Source organism: Cinclus cinclus, chromosome 9, assembly GCF_963662255.1.
Source record: "Cinclus cinclus chromosome 9, bCinCin1.1, whole genome shotgun sequence".
NCBI lineage: Eukaryota > Metazoa > Chordata > Aves > Passeriformes > Cinclidae > Cinclus > Cinclus cinclus.
In genome coordinates, this window is record NC_085054.1 from 10,931,563 (window position 1) to 10,951,884 (window position 20,322).

General features: G+C 35.9%; 1 protein-coding gene across 1 annotated transcript; it reads left to right on the forward strand.

Moving 5' to 3' along the window:
• Positions 1–4,681: 4,681 nt before the first annotated feature.
• GALNT3 (polypeptide N-acetylgalactosaminyltransferase 3) lies at positions 4,682–15,302 on the forward strand. The gene is made up of 10 exons (XM_062498147.1): positions 4,682–5,329; positions 6,618–6,790; positions 7,968–8,117; positions 8,369–8,603; positions 9,301–9,418; positions 9,850–10,050; positions 11,115–11,246; positions 11,873–11,974; positions 14,568–14,720; positions 15,180–15,302. The coding sequence occupies exons 1-10, from the start codon at positions 4,821–4,823 to the stop codon at positions 15,300–15,302; spliced, it is 1,896 nt and encodes a 631-aa protein (XP_062354131.1). The 5' UTR covers positions 4,682–4,820.
• The last annotated feature ends 5,020 nt before the right edge of the window (positions 15,303–20,322 follow it).

The window sequence follows — 20,322 nt, forward strand, 5'->3', positions numbered from 1 at the left end:
ACAAGTGTGGAGATAGAAACTAAACAGCTGATTCTGTTTCTCATTTTTATATCTTTAGTCTTTAACTTCTGTGCATTTCATTTTATCATTTGTTCCTTTATTTAAATCAAGAGCTAATAATCTTGTAAACAGAAGCATAGTTTGCTAAACTTAAGCAATTTGTTTAATTATCCCAGATTTCTGAAGTGCTTTTGAATAGTTTTGATTTCTATGAAGAATCTTCATATTCCATATAAAGCTAGACCTTTATGAATGGTTCACTCTGAATTGGATGTTTCTTAGTCACCATAGGTGCTTATGTGAATGGAAGCTCCTCTGGGATGAACTTCTAGGAAGTACGGTTTTGTTTAATGATTTATTTTTTTTATTTATTTGCCAATAGAAAACAAAACAAAAACAAACAAAAAAACCCCAAAGCATCAATTCCCATGGTGGTAGAAGATGAAAATATCATTTTCCAAACTGATTATTTCAGTAACTAATATTTTAGTAGCTACATTGATACCTGTGCAAAGAAAACAAAAAGCCCTGTCTAGAATTTTAGATTCAGAAATACCAGTAGTGGAAACAGCACTTCTTACAGTTAAAATATCCTTAAAAGTCTTTGTCAGACTTTTGCTAATTTCGTGAGAACAGTTGATCATCAGTGTCAGATTTGTTTGTTTTTTTCCTAAAGTATTTGCTCAGTGTTTTTATTTGCACACTCAGCTTCTGATTAAGGGGTCTCTAAGGTTTGAGGAAGGGACTGTATGCTTTGATAACTAGGAGAAATAGACAAACTTTTAATGAGGCTGTGCTTTTGGAATTATAGAATAATTAGATTAAGTTGAAGCCAAGTTATGTAGTTAAATAGTTTTGATTAGAATAATTCTGAACCATTTTTCTCTATTTTTCACCTTTTTTATGATTTTTGTTTTGTTCTGGTTTTAGTGTTTTTACTTATTCTTTTAGGTTTTAGTCTTCTATAAGCCATATTGTCAGGAAACATTCAAAACCTATTTAACATTTGGGCAGAAGAAAAGTAGTTTTTAAATATTTTTTTTTAAAAAAACTGACGTCAAGTATATTGTTGATACTAACCCCAGTAAATTTTGTCTCACACGACTGGAAAGAATTTCTGCTGATTCAGGTTAATGATACTTTCACTTTTTAATAAAAGATTATTTTGTACAGTGTTGTTCAGATCAAGCTAACAAAAAATCAGTTTTCTGCTTGTTGGCTACATTAGCAAGGGTTTCTTGTAAGAGTTTTTGCAGACAGTCTGACATCAGAACCAGTGGGTGGCATAATGTAACATAGGCTGCATTGAATTCTCACACTGCCCATGTGATGTGGTTTGAAGTAGTGTGGCTGCTGTTTTTTGGCACTTTTAGAAGAATTTAGGAGTACATTTTAGTTTTCTGGTTATTTTCTTCCTAAAAACAAAATATCCAACTTCAGATGTTTAGGGCTAGTTATTTCCAAGTGTTGTAAGAATCCAGACTACTATTAGAGAATAACATCAATGAATAGAAGATTAAATGCTTTGCTAAGCAGTCACTCCAGGGAGTTTAATCATGCCACATATTTCTTCAGCACATCCTGGAGGATTGAATAGTAGCTTGGTCTGTGTTTGCTGACACATTGCTCTGCCATGAAAATGTGAGAGGCATTTGTGGGGAAAGAAGATTGTATTTCTGTCTACAAAATTATCCTTGTAAAAACCCTAAGATACAGCTTTCATGGCAAAAGTTCTTTGGACAATACAGCTTCTGTTCTGGAAACTCCTACTCTTTGGTTTGATATGACAAAGAACTCCTCTCTTATTGTAAGCAATATCCCTATCAGATATTTTGTCAACAAAGCTACACTCAGCATTTGTCTATATCAAAAGGTTTTGCTGTATGGTTGTGGCAACCAAGCCTCTGTCCACCTGGCGTTTGCTGCACATACTATTCCAAGGCTGTCACTTGATCCTTTCTTAAAGAAAAATCACTTACACTTGTTTCTGTGCATGGCATGCTAGTAGAGTGGACTACTCCACACTGAAAGGGTTGTGTTGCTGTCTTCCACAACCCACCTAACTCCAGAGAAAGTTCTTTTCTAGGCACAGACATGCTTCATATGTGTGTTGTGGCAGCATGCTCCACGTTCTTGTTTCTAATGCTGCTTATGACATCATGTATTTCAAATATAAGTATAGATAGATATAGGAATATATATAAAGATGCTTTCCTTTTCATCCATTTAAGGAAGATATATTTATATTGCTAATTGATTTCTAAGCTTTAAGATTTACTGGTATCTTATGTGCTTGTGCATAGTGCACTGTGAAACAGTGATGTGATTTTCTTTTTGTTGTTGTTGTTAGGAAAACATTCCTGGTTAGCAACGTGCAGGGGCTGTAGCCCCTGCAATGCTGGGTGCTGATCTGTACGCATAGTTTGTGTTTGACACAAATGCAATTGTGTATTGCCTTTTCAGGGCAGGGTTAGGAGGTGAGGATGGCTGCACGGGTGGCCTCTGATAAGAGACGTGGGGCTGCCCCCACACCTCCAGTCGTACCCAGGACTGAACACAGCTGGTTCCAGCCAGCTGTAAAATAGACCCACTGCTGGCCAAAGCCGAGCCACCCAGTGTAGCAGGTGGTGCCTCTCTGATGAGGTATTTAAGAAAGGGTAAAAGATACTGCACAGCAGCTGTGAGAAAGAGGAGCGAGAAAAATGTGAAACCCTGCAGAACCCAGGGTCAGTGAAGAAGGAGGGGACTAGGTATTCCAGGCACTGGAGCAGATATTTCCCCTGCAGCTGATAGAGAAGACTTCAGTGAAGAAGAATTTCTCTGCTACTTATAAAGGACCACCCCAGAGGAGGTATCCACTCTGCAGCCTGTGCAGGACCCCAGGCCAGAGCAGGTGGATGTACCCTGAAGAAAGCTGCAGCCTATGGAGAGCCCATGCAGAAACAAGATCCTGGCAGGAACTGTGACCTGTGGATGGCCTATGCTGGAGCAGTTTATGCTGAAGTAGTGTACTACATGGAGAGAACCTGTGCTGGAGCAGGGGAAAAGTGTGCAGAGGAATGAGTGCTAGAGATGAAGTCTTACAAGCTAACCACAGCCCTTATTATGCATTCCTTCTCCATCACTAGGCAGAAAGGAGAGAGAATAATTGGGAATGAGGAGTGAAGCTGAGTCAGGGGAGGTAGTTTGAGCCTTTGGTTCTCACCATCCTCCTCTATTTTTAATTGGCAATAAATTTAAATTCATCATTACAAATCTGTTTTCCCTGTGACAGTAATTGGTAAGTGATCACGTTGTCCTTAGCTCAACCCATGTGATTTTCCATCTTATTTTGTCCCCACTGTCATGCTGAGGATGGAAAGCGAGAGAGTGGCTGGGTTGGTGTCTGGCAGCCAGTCAAGATCAACCCACCAGACATTGTGAGAAAATAAGACATTTTTCAATCTGGCAGTTCAGTAATTTGGTTGCAAGCCTTTCATTGGGAAGAAAGTTTTTATTTGTAGTCTTCCATTATAAAGGTATCAGTATTGTAGTCCAAATGTTTCACCAGCAAGGAAAAATGGGAAAATAATATGTGACACAGAAATGGACTGGTTTGTTTGGTTTTTTTTTTTTTAATTTTGTGAGTTGAGAAGTATGTTTTTGGTACCTTTCAGTATGATCTAATATGCTTCCCCTCTGCATTCTTTTAACAATAACTCTGTGGTAAAAAACATTGTCGTTTGAATGTATGGGTTTTTTAAGCTGGCATAAACTTTGAAAAATAGTATGATGTGCAGAAATCCAGATGCGTAGTTTCTCCTGCAGATTCTTGAAGAAAAGCAGGTAAGGGGTGGTTTAGTTGTTTCCACAGACTTATATCTCTTCCTAAGTATATGTTACTCAAATTAAGATCTACTTGTATTTCAGAGGAATAAATAGAAAAGTAGTAGTTTTTTGCAATTTTGTGGTCAGTAGCGGGAACTAACTGTGGCTTTAAGCTCGATGCTATTTATTTCTCTTCTTGATTGATGCACATGCAAGTTAGACAAAAATTAAGCTATTCCCTGAATAGCTATTCCAGCTATTCAGGCTGGTGGCAGAATGTATCCCCTTCTTGTGAACTGTCAAACTGGAAGAGAGAATTTAATTCAGATCACTTTGATTTTGGTAGTCCTCAAATGTCTTTCACAGTTTCATCTTTGAAAGTAAGTATCTTTCACTTGTTTGTGAAACAAGTGTCTTTCACTTGTTTGTGAAAAAAATAGTGGCGGAAACTTGAAAATTATTGAAATTAGTTTATTGAAAAGTCTTTCTTTTAGTTCACTCCCACATGGCTCTTTCTGACATGCAGCTTCAACTAATGTATTGATGCTACCTGTTTTTCTTCTGTCCCATCATTGAACTAAAATTCCCCGTTTTCATAAGACTTTTCAAATTTTAAACAAAGTTATTGGAAGAAAATAAACTTGAAGTAGTTGCACTGTATAGAAATAATGTTTTATTCTTGATGGTATGCCTGATTTCTGTTTTTTCTGCATGAAGTACATTTAAAAAATAAAACCCAAAAAAAGGCAGGGTAAGGACATTTTGGGTGTCTTATAGATAGGTTTGATGTATCTTTAAGTGATGTAGCATGCAAAACACTTGACTTTTGGGAGCTGTGAATCAATTCCTTCCCATTATTTTTTTTATGGCTTTACATAGTTGAATATACCAGATGTCTGAATGAATACTATCTGTTTTAATTTTCAGGTGTTGTAATTTCAAGAAATGCTGTGACATTTTTGAAGAACAATACTCAGATAAACTTTCATTGTGTGAAAATTTTGAAAACTAGAATGGCCTTGAAAAAGGCACCTAAACTATTTAAGACATTTTTTCACTGGAAACTTTGGAAGTTTAGCATTATTGTGTTTGTCTTTTTGGTATTTTTATTTTTATTACAAAGAGAAGTGGGTATTCAAGATTTTAAGGATGAAGCAGGGATTGAGCCAGTTGTTGGAAAGAAAAGTCACGTTTTAGGTCTTGTGTTAAATGCTATGAACAATATCAAAGGTGCAAAGCCAAAAATGCAGATAAAAGCACCCATTAGACAAACTAAGATTCCTGGAGAGAGACACTGTTTGCCAGGGCACTATACTCCAGTGGAACTGAAACCCTTTCTAGATCGACCGCTTCAAGATCCTAATGCTCCTGGAGCTTCTGGTAAAGCATTTAAAACCACCAACTTAAATTCAGAAGAACAGAAAGAAAAACAGCTTGGAGAAGAGAAACACTGTTTTAATGCATTTGCAAGTGATAGGATTTCTTTACACCGAGATCTTGGACCAGACACTCGACCTCCTGAGTAAGTTGAAATGTGTATGTCCTAAAAGTTGAAAAACTCAGAAACTCAGACTGCAAAGTGACTTGAGTTCAGCAGTAGGTGATAGTTTAGGAAAGTCTCCTAAACTAGCTATACATAATGACTGGCTGTACATAATGATCCATAGTGCCAAAGCCAAGAATGTTTAGAAAAAGCACACTTCTTGCATGGTTTTGGATTCAAAGTAACCATATTTAAATAAGGTGTTCTGCTTTTGCCTTTAAGGCTAAAATTTCTGAGTAACTTTCAGGAAGCCTGCTTAGTTTTACTTAGAAGAAAACTAAAAATGTGGTTTCAGCATTTTTCCAATTAAAACACCACCCCCATTTTTTAGCATTCAGCATTAATAAAACCACCGGCATAATTTAATAAATTAGGAATTGTAAACTGTTGAACAAGGTAATGGAAGATCTCAGCAGCAATCTTCTAATATTGAAGAATTTTTAAACTGTAGACTGTAGGACTTGGGGGGAGTGGGTTTTAGTTATGAGAAGTCTCTGTCAGTGTCAGATGAAATGTTGTCAGCCATCTGCGCCAGAAGTGGCTGAACTTACAGAGCTGCTGCTGATACACGTGGTGCAGCTCACCATAACCTCTCCTAGAGCATAACCAGGGAGGTTTTCCTTGTGTATCTTGTGAGGCAATGACTGTGGTTATTACCTTGGGGTGTCCTCCAGGCCCTAAAGCTGACAGGTGATAAATAATAAGTGTACAACTTACACATACAGCATTGTCATCTTGACTTGCCATTGGACCTAAAGTTATGTTTAGGATATTTCAATCTTGAAAAACTGCGGGTTGAAAATTGTATCCCTTGTATGGGACATGCTGCCTTCAGGCTTACATAGCATTTCTACAAAGCTTTGAAATTTGAATTAGATAGTTTATATTTTTTGTTGCAAACTGTGAATTTTTCTAATAAATATTATTTTTTGTATTCTCAGGCTTCAGCAGTGATGGTGACTTTTGAGTTAGCTCAGTCAGTACCTGTGGCTGTCAATAAAATAACATTTTCTCCTGAAGAAGATCTGGGTATTATATGAAATGTACTTAAATGTGTGTGATAATTGAATTGAACAAACTAAGTTTAAAAATACTCTGAACAGCTGCTCCAGTTGAAGTACTTATCTTTGAACTCCAAAGCTAGGATAGAAAGCAGAGAAGCACAACTATTTAATGTCCATAGTTACAAAGTTTTGTACTAGAAAGTTTAAGTGTTTTGAGTAAAAAGTTGTCCATTTTGTAACCCCTGACACGTTCCGATTTGTAGATGTATCGAACAAAAATTTAAGCGCTGCCCGCCATTGCCAACCACAAGCGTTATCATTGTTTTCCATAATGAAGCGTGGTCAACTCTGCTCAGAACTGTGCACAGTGTGATGTACACATCTCCTGCCATACTGCTCAAGGAGATCATTTTGGTGGATGATGCCAGTGTAGATGGTAAGAAGTCTTTCTGCTTTTGCTTCTGTTTCTGGTTCCTTTATTGAAGGGGTTAGGATTGCAGGTAAGTTGGCTTAGAGGGTGTCTCTTTACCACTCTTGACATGTATAACAATACTCTAAGTGGTTTTGTTTCATTCTTTTTTTTTTTTTAATATAAAATAGCCCTCCCCCACCTTATTTTTCCATAAGGTAGTCAAATATCAAATTCCTCTGCTCTAAAAGGTTTTAAAACCCCATTTCTATTTTTTCCAATGCTGATTTACCTGCATAATTGTTTGCATGACAAGTAGCTTTGTAATTTGTGTTTCAAACCAATTGCAATTTGTAGAACAGAGTACCCAAGTCTAAATTAGCCCAGACTTGCAGAAATTTACATTTTATCATAGTGGTTGCCTTTATGAAAATTAATTTCATAATTATGAAGGGCAGTGTCTTTATTAGTAAAATTATTTAGTGGCAAAATAATCTTCAACAGTCAAGCTGAGTCTCAAAAATAATTATATATATATACTTAGTGTGAACACAAATGCAAGAAACTCTATGCTTAGCTTTAGATGAATATGTTTATACATACTTCTATTAATGTATTTGCACTTTTTGCAAGTCTGTTTTGAGTATATTGAAATACTTGGATGTGAAATATATTCAGTAATACAGCCTAAAACTAAGGATGGAAAGAATAAAGAAGATGATGTGGGATATTTAATGAGACATGTGGGTTTCTTTTACAAAATCTGAACGTTTAGATAGTTTTTTGTATGGTTTCTGTTGCTGTTGTAAATACTGTAGCCTTTGCAAACTGTCTAGACATGCCATTATTAAGGAAAGAATTTGCATGTTCTGCAGATAATATGAGATGCATTTGCCATGAAAATGGAATTGGTATTCACATGGTTAACACTGCAGCAGAGATGTAGTAGCACGTCCCTTCTTGGTCAGAATTATTTTAATGATCCATCTCCTGTTCTCTGCTGGTCACCTCTTCCTACACCCCTGCGCCCCAAATACTTAGACCCTAAAAATAACCCTCAGCAGACCAGAATTTTTATGGCTTTGATGTTGAGATAATTGGTGGGATTGGTGTGAGTTGTTTATCTTGTTCACTTAATAGTGTAACATTTTGGGCAGTGGCATGTGTATGCACTGAACATCCTGACACTGACTTCTCTTTCTAGAATACCTGCATGATAAACTAGATGAATATGTGAAACAGTTTCAAATAGTTAAAGTAGTCCGTCAGAAGGAAAGAAAAGGTCTGATCACTGCACGGTTGTTGGGAGCTTCAGTAGCAACAGGAGAGACCCTCACCTTCCTGGATGCTCATTGTAAGTGTAACCTGTAACTATGCCAGGTCTGGTTTATAATGCTGTTGTCTTTGATTTAACGTTGCAAATTTTTTATGAATTATAATTGTCAGCAATATATAATCTTTTCTATTGGTATTTCATATTATTGAAAGTATAATTAACAATGCTATTTTAAAATAGTCCACATTGGCTTGCTGGACATGTTTAAAGTAGTACGCAGGGTATATTTTTAGCCAAGCAAAAATTCAGTGTTCCCATTTTCTCCACAGGTGAATGCTTTTATGGCTGGTTAGAGCCATTATTGGCAAGAATAGCTGAGAATCCTGTTGCTGTTGTAAGCCCTGACATTGCTTCTATCGATCTCAATACCTTTGAATTCATTAAACCATCTCCTTATGTGCATAGCCACAACAGAGGAAATTTTGACTGGAGTTTGTCATTTGGATGGGAATCTCTTCCAAAACATGAGAACAAAAGAAGAAAAGATGAAACCTATCCAATTAGGTAAACATAATTTGAGTACTATCTAAATCCTGTTTTCATGGAGTTTGTCTTATGAACAGCAGTTTGTAAATAAATTAGTTCTTCAGGTCGGTATAATCAGACATCTTAGCATCTTAGATTTTTTTGTAATACTTTCTTTAGGAACCACATTTCAAAGCATTCATAAAAATATAGCCTCCTCAAGATAGTAATTGCTCTGCATTACATCTTCTAGGTATGGTGGAAATCGCCTATATTCCTGGGGGGAAGGGGCAGAAGAGGATTATACACAGTTATTTTCACAGACAGTACAATGACTGTGTCTCCTTATTCACTGTACTTGAAATGACAGAAAGGGTCAGAGCACCCAGATACTAGGCTGATACAGTAGTGCATTTGATGATAATTGTACCTGCTTTGTCCACAGAAAGGTTGCTGGCCTGTAGGAGTTGGACTTTTGCTCCATACAGAGAAAATTTGTTGGTTTTCCTGTTGCTTTCTTTTATGCCAGCAGTCATTAGTCTGAATGAGTTCTTAATAAAGGGCAATAAGCTGTCAAATGAGACTGTGTGTGAACATATTTAAGTGCTAGAAGTACTATCTATGCCAGGAATATGCATCCAAGTGCATGGAAAATTCATAGAACAGTTGCACCATGATTTTACATCTATATTTAAAAATCTCTACTGTCTTTCTTAGTAGAATTTTGTTTTTGCAGAACACCTACTTTTGCTGGAGGTCTCTTTTCAATATCAAAAGACTACTTTGAACACATTGGAAGCTATGATGAAGAAATGGAAATATGGGGAGGTGAAAATATAGAAATGTCTTTCCGAGTAAGTTTAGCTCCCTAATTGTCTCTATGCTGGCAGTGTACAGGGGATTTGAGAATAAATTGGTATTAGATATTGACTCCTCTACTCAATCAGCTAACTAGGACAAGAAAATTGAATTACTAATTACCTATGAAATAAAATGCAAACATGTTCACTAAACTGCTTTTAATATTTTTAAAATGTTTTGAGGGCTTCTATCTGAAATGTGTATTTCCTGATTAGATCTGATTAGGAAATTCACTGGTATATGGTGTATATATATGTATTCACATTATATCTATATATAGTATAGATATATCTATAATGGTATGCCTGATACAGGTACTCTTGCTAGTGCTTTAATGTGTTCAGGCAAGCAATAGTATTACTGAAATTTTTCCATCCCCTGAATTCTAATTGCAGTGTACTTACACACTAAATGTTATTATTAGGTATGGCAATGTGGTGGACAGTTGGAGATCATGCCTTGCTCTGTTGTTGGCCATGTCTTTCGCAGCAAGAGTCCCCATACTTTCCCAAAAGGTACTCAGGTGATCACACGTAATCAAGTTCGCCTTGCAGAAGTGTGGATGGATGCATATAAAGAAATATTTTACCGAAGAAACACAGAGGCAGCAAAAATTGTGAAACAAGTAGGTGGTGGTGGTGGTATTAGAAATCACACTTGCTGCGGTGAAAGTTTTGGTGAGCAAAAGTTATTTATTGACAAAGTATGTAAGGATTCTAGATATTTTAATGAAAAGATTGTTCAGTTTGCTTAATGCTGCAGCCCCAGCAAACATGAAAAAAACTAAAGTGTTTGGTTGATTTTGTATGGTGAGGGCTTTTTATTGGTGTTTTTTTCATACTTTCCCTTGGGTTGTTTGCATTGTGCAGGTACAGGAACTAACAGAAGAACATGAGAGAAACTACTGAGTGTAGACAGTGTAAACTAACTTGTTTTCTGGAGTGAGAAAAATGTCTTGTTAGTTTCAAATTGTTTAGTATTCTTACTGAAAAAACAGGTTTTGTTGTTCTTTAGCAGCAGAATAAAACTTACTTGATGGTGGGTAACCATCCTGTCTCTATCTGCTTAAAAAGTCAGTTATTTTCAAGTAAATAAATATTTGGGGTAGAGGTTGGGTGTTGGTTTATTTATTTTGTAAGTTTTCTGCCCAGCTAGAATCTAGAGTTTTCTTTTAGAAGCTATTTTTCCCAGTTCACGTGATAAATTTTCACGACTGTTGTAACACTGAAAGCATTACATTTCCTAGGCACACTCAGAATTTTGTTTGGGAGATTCTACATTGCACTGGATATTATGCTAATTATTTCATTAATCCAGTTTTTCATTTCAGCTTACACTTTTAGTGAGATCAGTTGTCTTTATGGTTGTCGTCAGTATGGCCTTATTTGTACTCTCCCACTTCATGGCACTGTGTTAAAACTTTCTTGGGACTAAAGACACTTCTGTGTTATCCATCTTGCAATGTATTTTTCTTGCAAGTGCCTTGAAATGCTGCAGGCAGGATGTCATTTAATGCTATGACACTGAAAGACAGCAGTAACTGTAGTAGTACAGCATTAACAAGAAAAAAGTCAACAAAGGAGGCTTAAAACTTGACTAGTACTACACAGAATATCACAGCTTTACATGTGCAGAATGAATTTTAATATATTCATCTTCCATCCTTCTTTACCTCCTTTCCTTTAACAGAAAACATTTGGAGACATATCAAAACGACTTGATTTAAGGCAGCGCCTGCAGTGTAAAAATTTTACCTGGTACCTCAGTAATGTTTATCCAGAAGCATATGTGCCAGACCTGAATCCTTTGTTTTCTGGATATGTAAGTTTAATTTTAATTACTTTCTATATTCTTCATAGTCCATAGAAGTTTGCTAATCTCTTGTACTACTTTAGTCATAACTTTTAGCCTTCAACTGTTTTAACTGCTCTAGGGTTATCTGTCACTACTCCGGACAAAGAATCTTTTCTGCATACCTTTTATAGCTTTGTCAAGAGCTGTGTCATTTTCATTTTTCATTTATGTCAATAGTCATTTTCCCTGACAAATAACTTTAGACATTGCATTGCTAAAACAAACAAACAAAAAAATTAATAGTTCTTAGCTTGGGGTAAACATGAATTTTTAGCGTATATTTACAAGTAAAACTACCCCTTCCTCCTGTTTTAAGTATTTTGTGTGTGTCTGTTCAAATGGTGATTTGAGTAACAGTAACATTGTACAGAGCAGGCTAATAACTTCAAGTGTGACTGTAGTTACTAGGTTTTTAGTTAGAAAATATTAACTGAGAAAACAGGACTTTTCGATTTGAGCATAGCAGAAAGTAAAAACCAACAAACAACTGTAATTATTGTTAAACTAAAGGTGACTTTTGTCTGTGACTGAGACAATTTAAGTTTCTGTCATTCCACTAAGCATTTTTTATCCTGATAACACCCTTTCTTTAGTTAAAAAATATAGGTAACCGCATGTGTCTGGATGTTGGTGAAAATAACCATGGTGGCAAACCATTGATTATGTATTCTTGTCATGGACTTGGAGGAAATCAGGTAAAATATTTGATACCTGATTTTTGTTCTCTCTCTCACTGTGGCTTTTCTGTATAAAAGCTTTTAATTAATTTTAGAGAAATTGACTGATTTTTAACATGCAATTTCTCTCTCCCCTTTACCTCTTTTTTCCTTTATTTTCCTTAACAGTTAATTCCTATATATATTTTTAAAGAAAAATTCCATTCTACTCGTCATGTCATGTCTTGTTTCTAATGTTTTAACTTTGGTATACAAATTCAGATTTCAAACACATTTGCACTGTTTCACTTGCTCTCTCTTTTCTATGCAAAACCTTTTCATGCCACCCTTACACCTGTCTTATAAGTGTTGTCTTCTTAATTCTTCCTTTCCTTATGCTTCCTCCTATTGCTTCTTTCTCTGTCACCAGGACTCGCACTGTCAAGGAAGATGTTGGTTGGAATCCGGCCAACGGGAGACCAAGTGTCCAGGCCTGAGCCACCTTCCCTATCATGCTTGCAGCCTCACAGAATGAGGTCAAAGTGGCCTATCCTGTACTGGCTAATGCAAGTGAATAATATGATTCCAGTTGTTCAAGAGGAGCTCTCTTTGGTCCATAGCTCCTGGAGGCAGCCATGGTGCTCTGTTCCTTCTACAACCTGACTTGCAATAGATGTCAGATACTGATCATTCCATCATTACTGTAATACTAACAATAGGAACATCTCCTTCCCTGCCCAGAAATGCACACTTCTCTGTTGCCTTTAAAAGTGATCCTTAATAATGAAAGGTTAGCAACGGTCTACAATTCTTATTAGAATATAATTATTATCTGTTGGAGGGGGAAGGTGTTAATGAATTTTTTTCCAATCTTAAAAGACATCCATTGATGGCACTGTGAAAATTGACGCACATAGTCCTAGTCAGGTGATACTTTCCCAATCATTTTTTGTGACATGGCATGCTGTCTAGCCTAAGAACTACCCTATTATGCTAGCTTCTTACAGGATTGAATTTGGGGTTTTATTCAATTGTGGATTAATACTATTAGCCTTTTCACATTGTCACCGTCATTAATTTGAGAACACTGTAGAAAGACATTATATTAAGAGATCTGCTATATGCTTCTCTTGTTCTCTAAGTTATCTTGGGATATACTAAAACTATTCTTTCAAGTGTTAAATTTTTTGGTTTCCTTCCTGCTACAAAATAACAGTCTGAATCCTTTTAAATGCCAGCATTCAGAGAATTGATTTTGCTGATAATGCTTAAGAGATGCATATAGGTTTACTTAACCCTTCTCATTACAATGCTCTGTTTTCAGTTGTTCTGTGTTCTTTGCCAAACTTGTAGCAGCGTAGGCTGATATTTCCCATGCTGTCATCTTTGTCCATATATTTGAAATGGGAGTAGAAAAGAGAACATAGTTTTCAGAGTTACACATCAGCTGTATAATATTCTCCCTTTTTAGAGTAATGGAGGCTTGAAACATGCCCATCTCAATATCCAAATAATAAAGTTCTAAGCATAGCTATCAAGTCATTATTTTCAGGGGTTGCAGAGGCTTTGAAGTTCCACAAATAAATCAGGACAGATTAAGTCATATTACCAGATTAAGAGTAAATTACTATATCTGAGAGCTAAATGACTAAGCAGGTCACTCCTTCAGTACCTGTTTTGAGGACTAATGTTGGTCATAGTCTTAAAAGAGAGATGCTTGTTTGTTCCTGAGTGCTGTTCCCATTGTGGTCCAAGATAATGAGGAGGTGATTGCTGACCACTGGAAAATGGAAGGCCAAGGGTGGTAACTGGACCTGGCCTTAATATTCAGAGGAAAGATATGATGAAGGTGGCTGACATCCAGAGGCAAGAAATAGTAGTAGTGAGAGGTACTGCTAGGGACTCTGCTGGTTAAACACAGGAGAAAAGGAAGAGACCAGGATGTTAGGTTAGGCAAGAGGGGTAAAAGAACAGCTGTGTCTGTAACTTTCAGAAGTAAATCGCTGTTAGAGTCAGAATTATAGCTGAGCCTCAGGAGTACTCTGCTGTCAGAAAAACATGGTAAAATTAGCTCACAAAATACATGTTTATAATTACTTTTCTAGTGGTTACCTCACAAGAGGATATAACAGCATCCTATTGTTCACACTTATTGTTTAGGTCAAGCAGCAAAAGTTGGCATAGAGCAATCAGTATTGTGTGACTTTTTTTTGTTGTTGTTGCTTTAAGAAAAAACAAAATCTAGCAAGAGAACTGAATACAAATTTTTAAAGTTCAGAAATTATAAAATTTAAGTTATCGTAATTTTAACTCTTCAGCTTGTCTCCTTGAATTATATATGGCCTGTGTGGGAGTAAGATTTGGCATCATATTACATATGCAGCAAATGTTATTTCCAATTTATACATACAAGTATAAATTAGTATTGCATTTACTACTAAAAACTGCTTTTAGTTTTGTAAATACTTTTGAAATGTCTACGCTAAAAATCAGAGGAATTATTCTGTAGTCTCAAATTTTTGAATGAGAAATGTATTACTTTGTGTATGGGAATTGGAAAGGTTTAGTTTAGTTTAATACTTTCCTTTGTGTTTGTCTACCAATTTGGTTAATTTTTTAAAATTTTTAATAGTACTTTGAATATTCTGCACACCGTGAAATCCGCCATAACATTCAGAAGGAGCTCTGCCTGCATGCTGCCAAGGGACCTGTGCAGCTTCGTGAATGCACCTACAAAGGCCAGAAAACCTTTGCTGTTGGAGAGGAGCAGTGGCTGCACCAGAAGGTACATATCCTGTGCACTGAAATGGCACTTCTAGTAGTGATCTTCGATATTAGTGAATTTGGGATTTCCAATAAAAGCAAAAACGCCAACAAAACAAAAACTCTGAAGCCAAAAAAAGAGTCAGTTTAGTTTTGGCAGGAAAATCTTTTCAGTTACAGATCAAAACTTGATGTCACTAGTAGGAATGTCACTTAAAAAAAAACAGTTGATATCCTTTAGTGTGTTTGTCTAGACATCCACCTGGAAGTCAATTCAGATGTTTTGTATTTTTAAAATACTTTACAAAACTTTCCCAACAAAGCAAGTTGGCACTTGCATACTACTTATGTATTTTTTAGCCCCCGCTGTACCACCTGTCTGAACTTACTCTTTAGCATCCAGCTTGGGGGAACTGTGGGGGGAAATAGCACGTTCATTGTTTGTTCACTTTTTTTGTCCTTTTTTATTTCCTCACTTTAGGATCAAACTCTGTACAATGAAGCACTACATATGTGCCTTACAGGAAATGGAGAGCATCCGAGTTTAGCATCCTGTAATCCATCAGACCCTTTCCAGAAGTGGATCTTTGGCCAGAACGATTAACATTTGGTATTATAGGCCAGAAGCATTTTATTAAGATAAAAGAACCATTCTGAACTGTGATTATATACATATACTGGATTTTTACATGATAGTTTAAATGCAAAATGTTTGAACAGTTTCTTTTCCCTCCTAAGTTGGATATAAAATGTGTCATCAGAGATTCCCTGGGAGTCTGTTATACCAAAGATAATTGGGATCATAGTTATATTTTGTTTACAATATTTCTATGATAAGACTTCATATGTTGACCACTGATTTATGGATCCTATTAGTTCTGTTTTATTTTAGGGGCCATATGTGGGGTTTTTCTTGACATACTGTAAGTACTTTTGAAGAAGACTAACTTTCTCTGTAGCATCACAAGAAATTACTGTCTATGGTCTAAAACCCAATACACTTTATGTTTTTTATGCTCAAATGGCTGATTTTATTTAATAATTTGCTTTACTCAGTGAAACTGCCTCAATATTTTTTAAGTCCTTTCACTTGGAAAATTAAATATTTGACTGTCAGGTCAAAGCTAAATAGGATACCACATTATAGTCAGCTTCTAGAAAGTCAGTTGTTTTGTAGAAAAAAAAAAGTAGTTCTCACTAAAATGTATTTATGATTACTTTAATGGAAAATCTGCTTATTTTGATACTAATCTTTTGTTTAGCCAAAACTTCTTGTATAGATTTTTTTATATTTCATGGACTTAAAATGTATTATAAAGTTGTATTGTAGTAGGCTCCCAAGCTGCTTAACGTTCGCACATTTTTTTCAGCATTCTGTTCACCATTACTTTTAAATTACATGTTATAATTACATGTTATCTACTAAACTTCTACCCCTGCCTTCTAGTGATCTGTGCAATATTTACCTCACAGGTTTCTAATGTTATCCATATGTAATTCTTTGTGCCAACACTCGCATATTAATATTTTTTTCTTGTTTCGGTTTCCCCTTTTACAAAGGACTGATCTCAGTTTTATCAGACTGAGTGAGACCTTGTCCTTTCTAACTATTCTGCTAATTATAGAAAATAATATAGCATAATCAAATATATAATCAATTTTTTTAAATGTGTAAAGTGAAGACAAAAATTTTTGCCTGCATGATCAAATATGAAGCTGAGAATAAATCTGAAGGGGTGAGTATTAAAGGCTGAATAGGACAAAAATACACTAATAATAAATCTGCTCTTCTGTCCTAGTAATTAAGTAATATCATTACAGATAAATGCTAACTTAGGTCTGGTGGGTGAATGGATGATGATGTGTTTTTGAGTATTTTTTTACTACCACAGTGGGGAGGGAGCCTGTCTGTTCCTAATTTAATGCTACCTGACTAATGAGTTCCGCTTCCGAATAAAAGCAAGAAAAATTCCTTTCGGTACTTGTAAGTCATCTAAAAGACAAGACAGTGTATAAGCAAGGGCTGTCGTGCTTGATAATGCCTTTGAGTTGTGTCTCAGCTTTTGTAAGGCTTTTGGAGACACCTCTGAGAGTCCCCCCTGAAGTTAAAGCTGTATGACTTAAAATAACTTGATAGAGAATGAACAGAAATTCTAGAAAGGACTGGACCAGGAAGGGTCATTTGTGCCACTGAAACTGGAAGGTTGTGTAGAACAACGCTGCACAAAGATCTGCCTATGTCCTCTGATAAATGTTTTAATTTGGTAATGTAATACAAAGTATTATTACTTTTGCAGATCAAACCAATATTGGAAGGCCAATACATGCACTTGATCAAATGGGGGAGTTGAGGAAAAACAGAATGCAGGTCAATGTGAAAACTGTTGAACAACATGAATAGAGGATGGGTGATTACACAGAGAGCAGCTGTGTTGTGTTGCACTTTGGGTATGGAATGCAAACTCAGTGTCCAAGGAACCTATTCTAGAAGACAAGGTATTTAGCATGCCAGTTTAAAAGTCCTTCTTCTTTTAGTTCTCAGTTCATGTTATACAGAAAATGTATTATTTTTAATATCAGTAAAGGATAATTTCTTCATGCACCCTGTTTCTCTTTCAAGCTTGTCACACTGGGATATGCACATATGAAACATCATTTATCTACTCATTATTAGTTGGGTTTTTGCCATTTGTTTGAGGCTTTTTTTTAAGAGCTAACATTTCAAACCAGGATAAAATTTAAATTGCAAGGGAATGAGTGTTCTGTTGCACTTGGAGGTAGGAACCTCTTCCTAAACAATGCTAGAGAAGCTCCATTTTTTTTTGTTTTGTTTTGTTTTTCAGATATCGCAGTATATGACAAGATTAGGTATAGCAATTTACCTAGTTATTATATTTTGTCTTTAGTTCTAGATACAGAAAGGGAAATGAATTTTGTGATTTTAAAATGGTCTTTCAAGATTTTCCTTTCATTTTTTGAGACTTCTTTTCTGGTCTAACATAGGTCATTAATGCAAAATATGTATTATACATAATATTTTTGAAGGTATGTTAACTATTGTAGTTCCTTAAACTGTGGCATTTTAGTCTGTATTTTGCAGTCCTTAGAATAGCAGTTCAGGCTCACTTGGACTCCCTACTACCTGCCAGAAAAGAGGGAAACAGATCTATAAATAGGGTAAAATTTTAAATGACTTTATTTTGTTCTGTTCTGTTTGAAGATTCAAAATTAACTTCTAGGTCACACTGACTATTTCACTTCCAGATATTCGTGTGTGTATGTGTGTGTGTGTGTACACACTTACATAGGCATGATATAATGCTAGAGCAATAAGAGATCTGTAAATATGACCAGAGGTTTGGAAAGATGGATTCTTTGGGTTTTTTTTAAGCTAATGAAAAAGCAGCAGCATCTTCTGGCTGTTGATATTGTTCTCTTGAAAGTGGCTGGCTGATAGTTTCTAATTGTTAGAAAGGCTTGCTGAAAATCAAGTTTGTTGCAGAGGGGTTCTCTAGCTCTTTTACATTTTTTTTCTCCTTTAATATAAATGTCTTTCAGTAACATTATAATGTCCCCTATGAAGGGGAAAAACGTAAATAGTATTTCATACACAGCATGTAAGAAATTGGTACCTCAATCAGATGGCTGTATAAACTACTGAAGGTTACTAGAACAGCTTGCATCAGTGTTAACCTCCATCCCACCGTGCTGTCTTACACATCCAGGCAGTAATCACAAGTGCTGAAGAAGGCTTGGCTTCAGGCCAGGCCAGTTCAGCCCTGCTCCCAGCAGGACAAAGCAGGTCCTAAATCTTTTGGGACTTCAGGGCCTGTGGCTCTGGGTAGTACTGCCTGGGAACAAGAGGTCCCTACTGGTTGCTCGTGGCTCCACCTGGTTATGACACCATTCACTGCAGTGGGAATTTGCCAGCCCACCATACCTGCGGATTTTGTTTTATCATCTTTGGGAGTAATTGCTGCTTCACTCTAGGGTGAATATAGAAAAACGTGAGTATTATTAACAGATCAACTTACAAGTGAACCTTAAGAGTTAACTCTTCCTTCTTCTGAATGGGCATCCTGGGATCTTGAATTAGAACCAGTGCTGAAAGTTGTTCTACATTCTCTTGTATCTGTACGGCTTAGCAAGCCCTGGAGCTGCCCTGTTAGCCACAGCAATGCCAAAAGCAGTCTAAAAACTAATCTGGGACTCCCAACAGACTACAACCAAGTGATAGCATAATTCCTGTGAGAACTTCTTTATAATCTAGGGAACTACATCTCATCTTTATCAGTTTGTAAAATACATACAATTTAGCTATATGTAATTTATCATATAAGCAAACTTAAGGACAACTTACTTTTTATAAATGTGCATCTCAGTCTGAATAAGTATTTGAATAAAAAGAGGCTGTGCTGTGATTGTTAATTATTAATGAAGCTATGTTGATCATCAGTTTTCAAAATAAGCAGTTGTGCTGGAATTTAGCAGTATTTGAATCTTGCCATTGAAATGATCTGATATATAAAATTACTGCAAATTGTCCACCAGAGAGAGCTGTTGCAAAATTTTATTCCGACAGCTGTTGAAAACAATGTTTCATTACCTTATTATGAAAATTATAGGCACAGATGAATCAGGCACACGATTTTCCTGGCCAAAGAAAACTGTAGGCAGCAGTATCATTAAAGGGCAAATGGATATACCTAAGAAGGCATTTCTGTTTATTTAATTGGCATACAAATATTTAGAAACAAAACCACATACACACAAAAATTCCACACAAACTGCTTTTCCTTATGCTATCAGACTGTCAGGAATGGGAGAAATGCTTGAAATTTCACAGAGTGCCTCTGGAGGCTCTGCAGGTGTCAGGGAGGAGGTGCAGTACTAATTCTGGCTCTCTTAGCTGAGAGAGACTTTCTAGTGACTGTATAGCAGAAATGAAACACACAATGCACTGGCAGCCAGGATGTAACGTAGAAACCTGGTTTACTTCATTGCAAACAAATGGACAATATATATTGTACAATATATAATAAAAATACAGCTGATACAAGTGCCACTAATTAACAAAAAAACTAATGTTAAGACTTAAAAATGCTCATTTTTGTAATATATACACTGCAGTAATAAGCCACAATAAATACATCAAATTTCATATCATTCATAATAAATAGAGAAAATATAAATACAGAAGAATACAGTTAATTTGGATAAATTATTACAACATAAGATCTAGGTTAAGTTCTGCTGAATATTATTGTAGCTTATATTACCCTTTGGCATCTTTGATGTTACAATTTGCTTAAAAAAAAAAGGAATTAAGGAAATGTGTAGTTCATGAAGCTTAAAATTATTTCCATATACAGATTTTAAGATGAACCTTCCCTTTGCTTCTTCAAACAGTTTAAAAGCAGCAGTCCAATTAAATATCTTGCTTAACTGTTGAGACCTCCATAATTTTAGTATGCATGATCATCTGTAATGGAAAATGTTAAGTACATGATGTAATTATTTTTCTCAGAAATTAGTAACAGTAGACGTAATGTACAAATTTTAAACCAATGGCTGCAATTACACATTCTTACTAGTCCCATTTGAATGGACTACCTGTCTGAAAT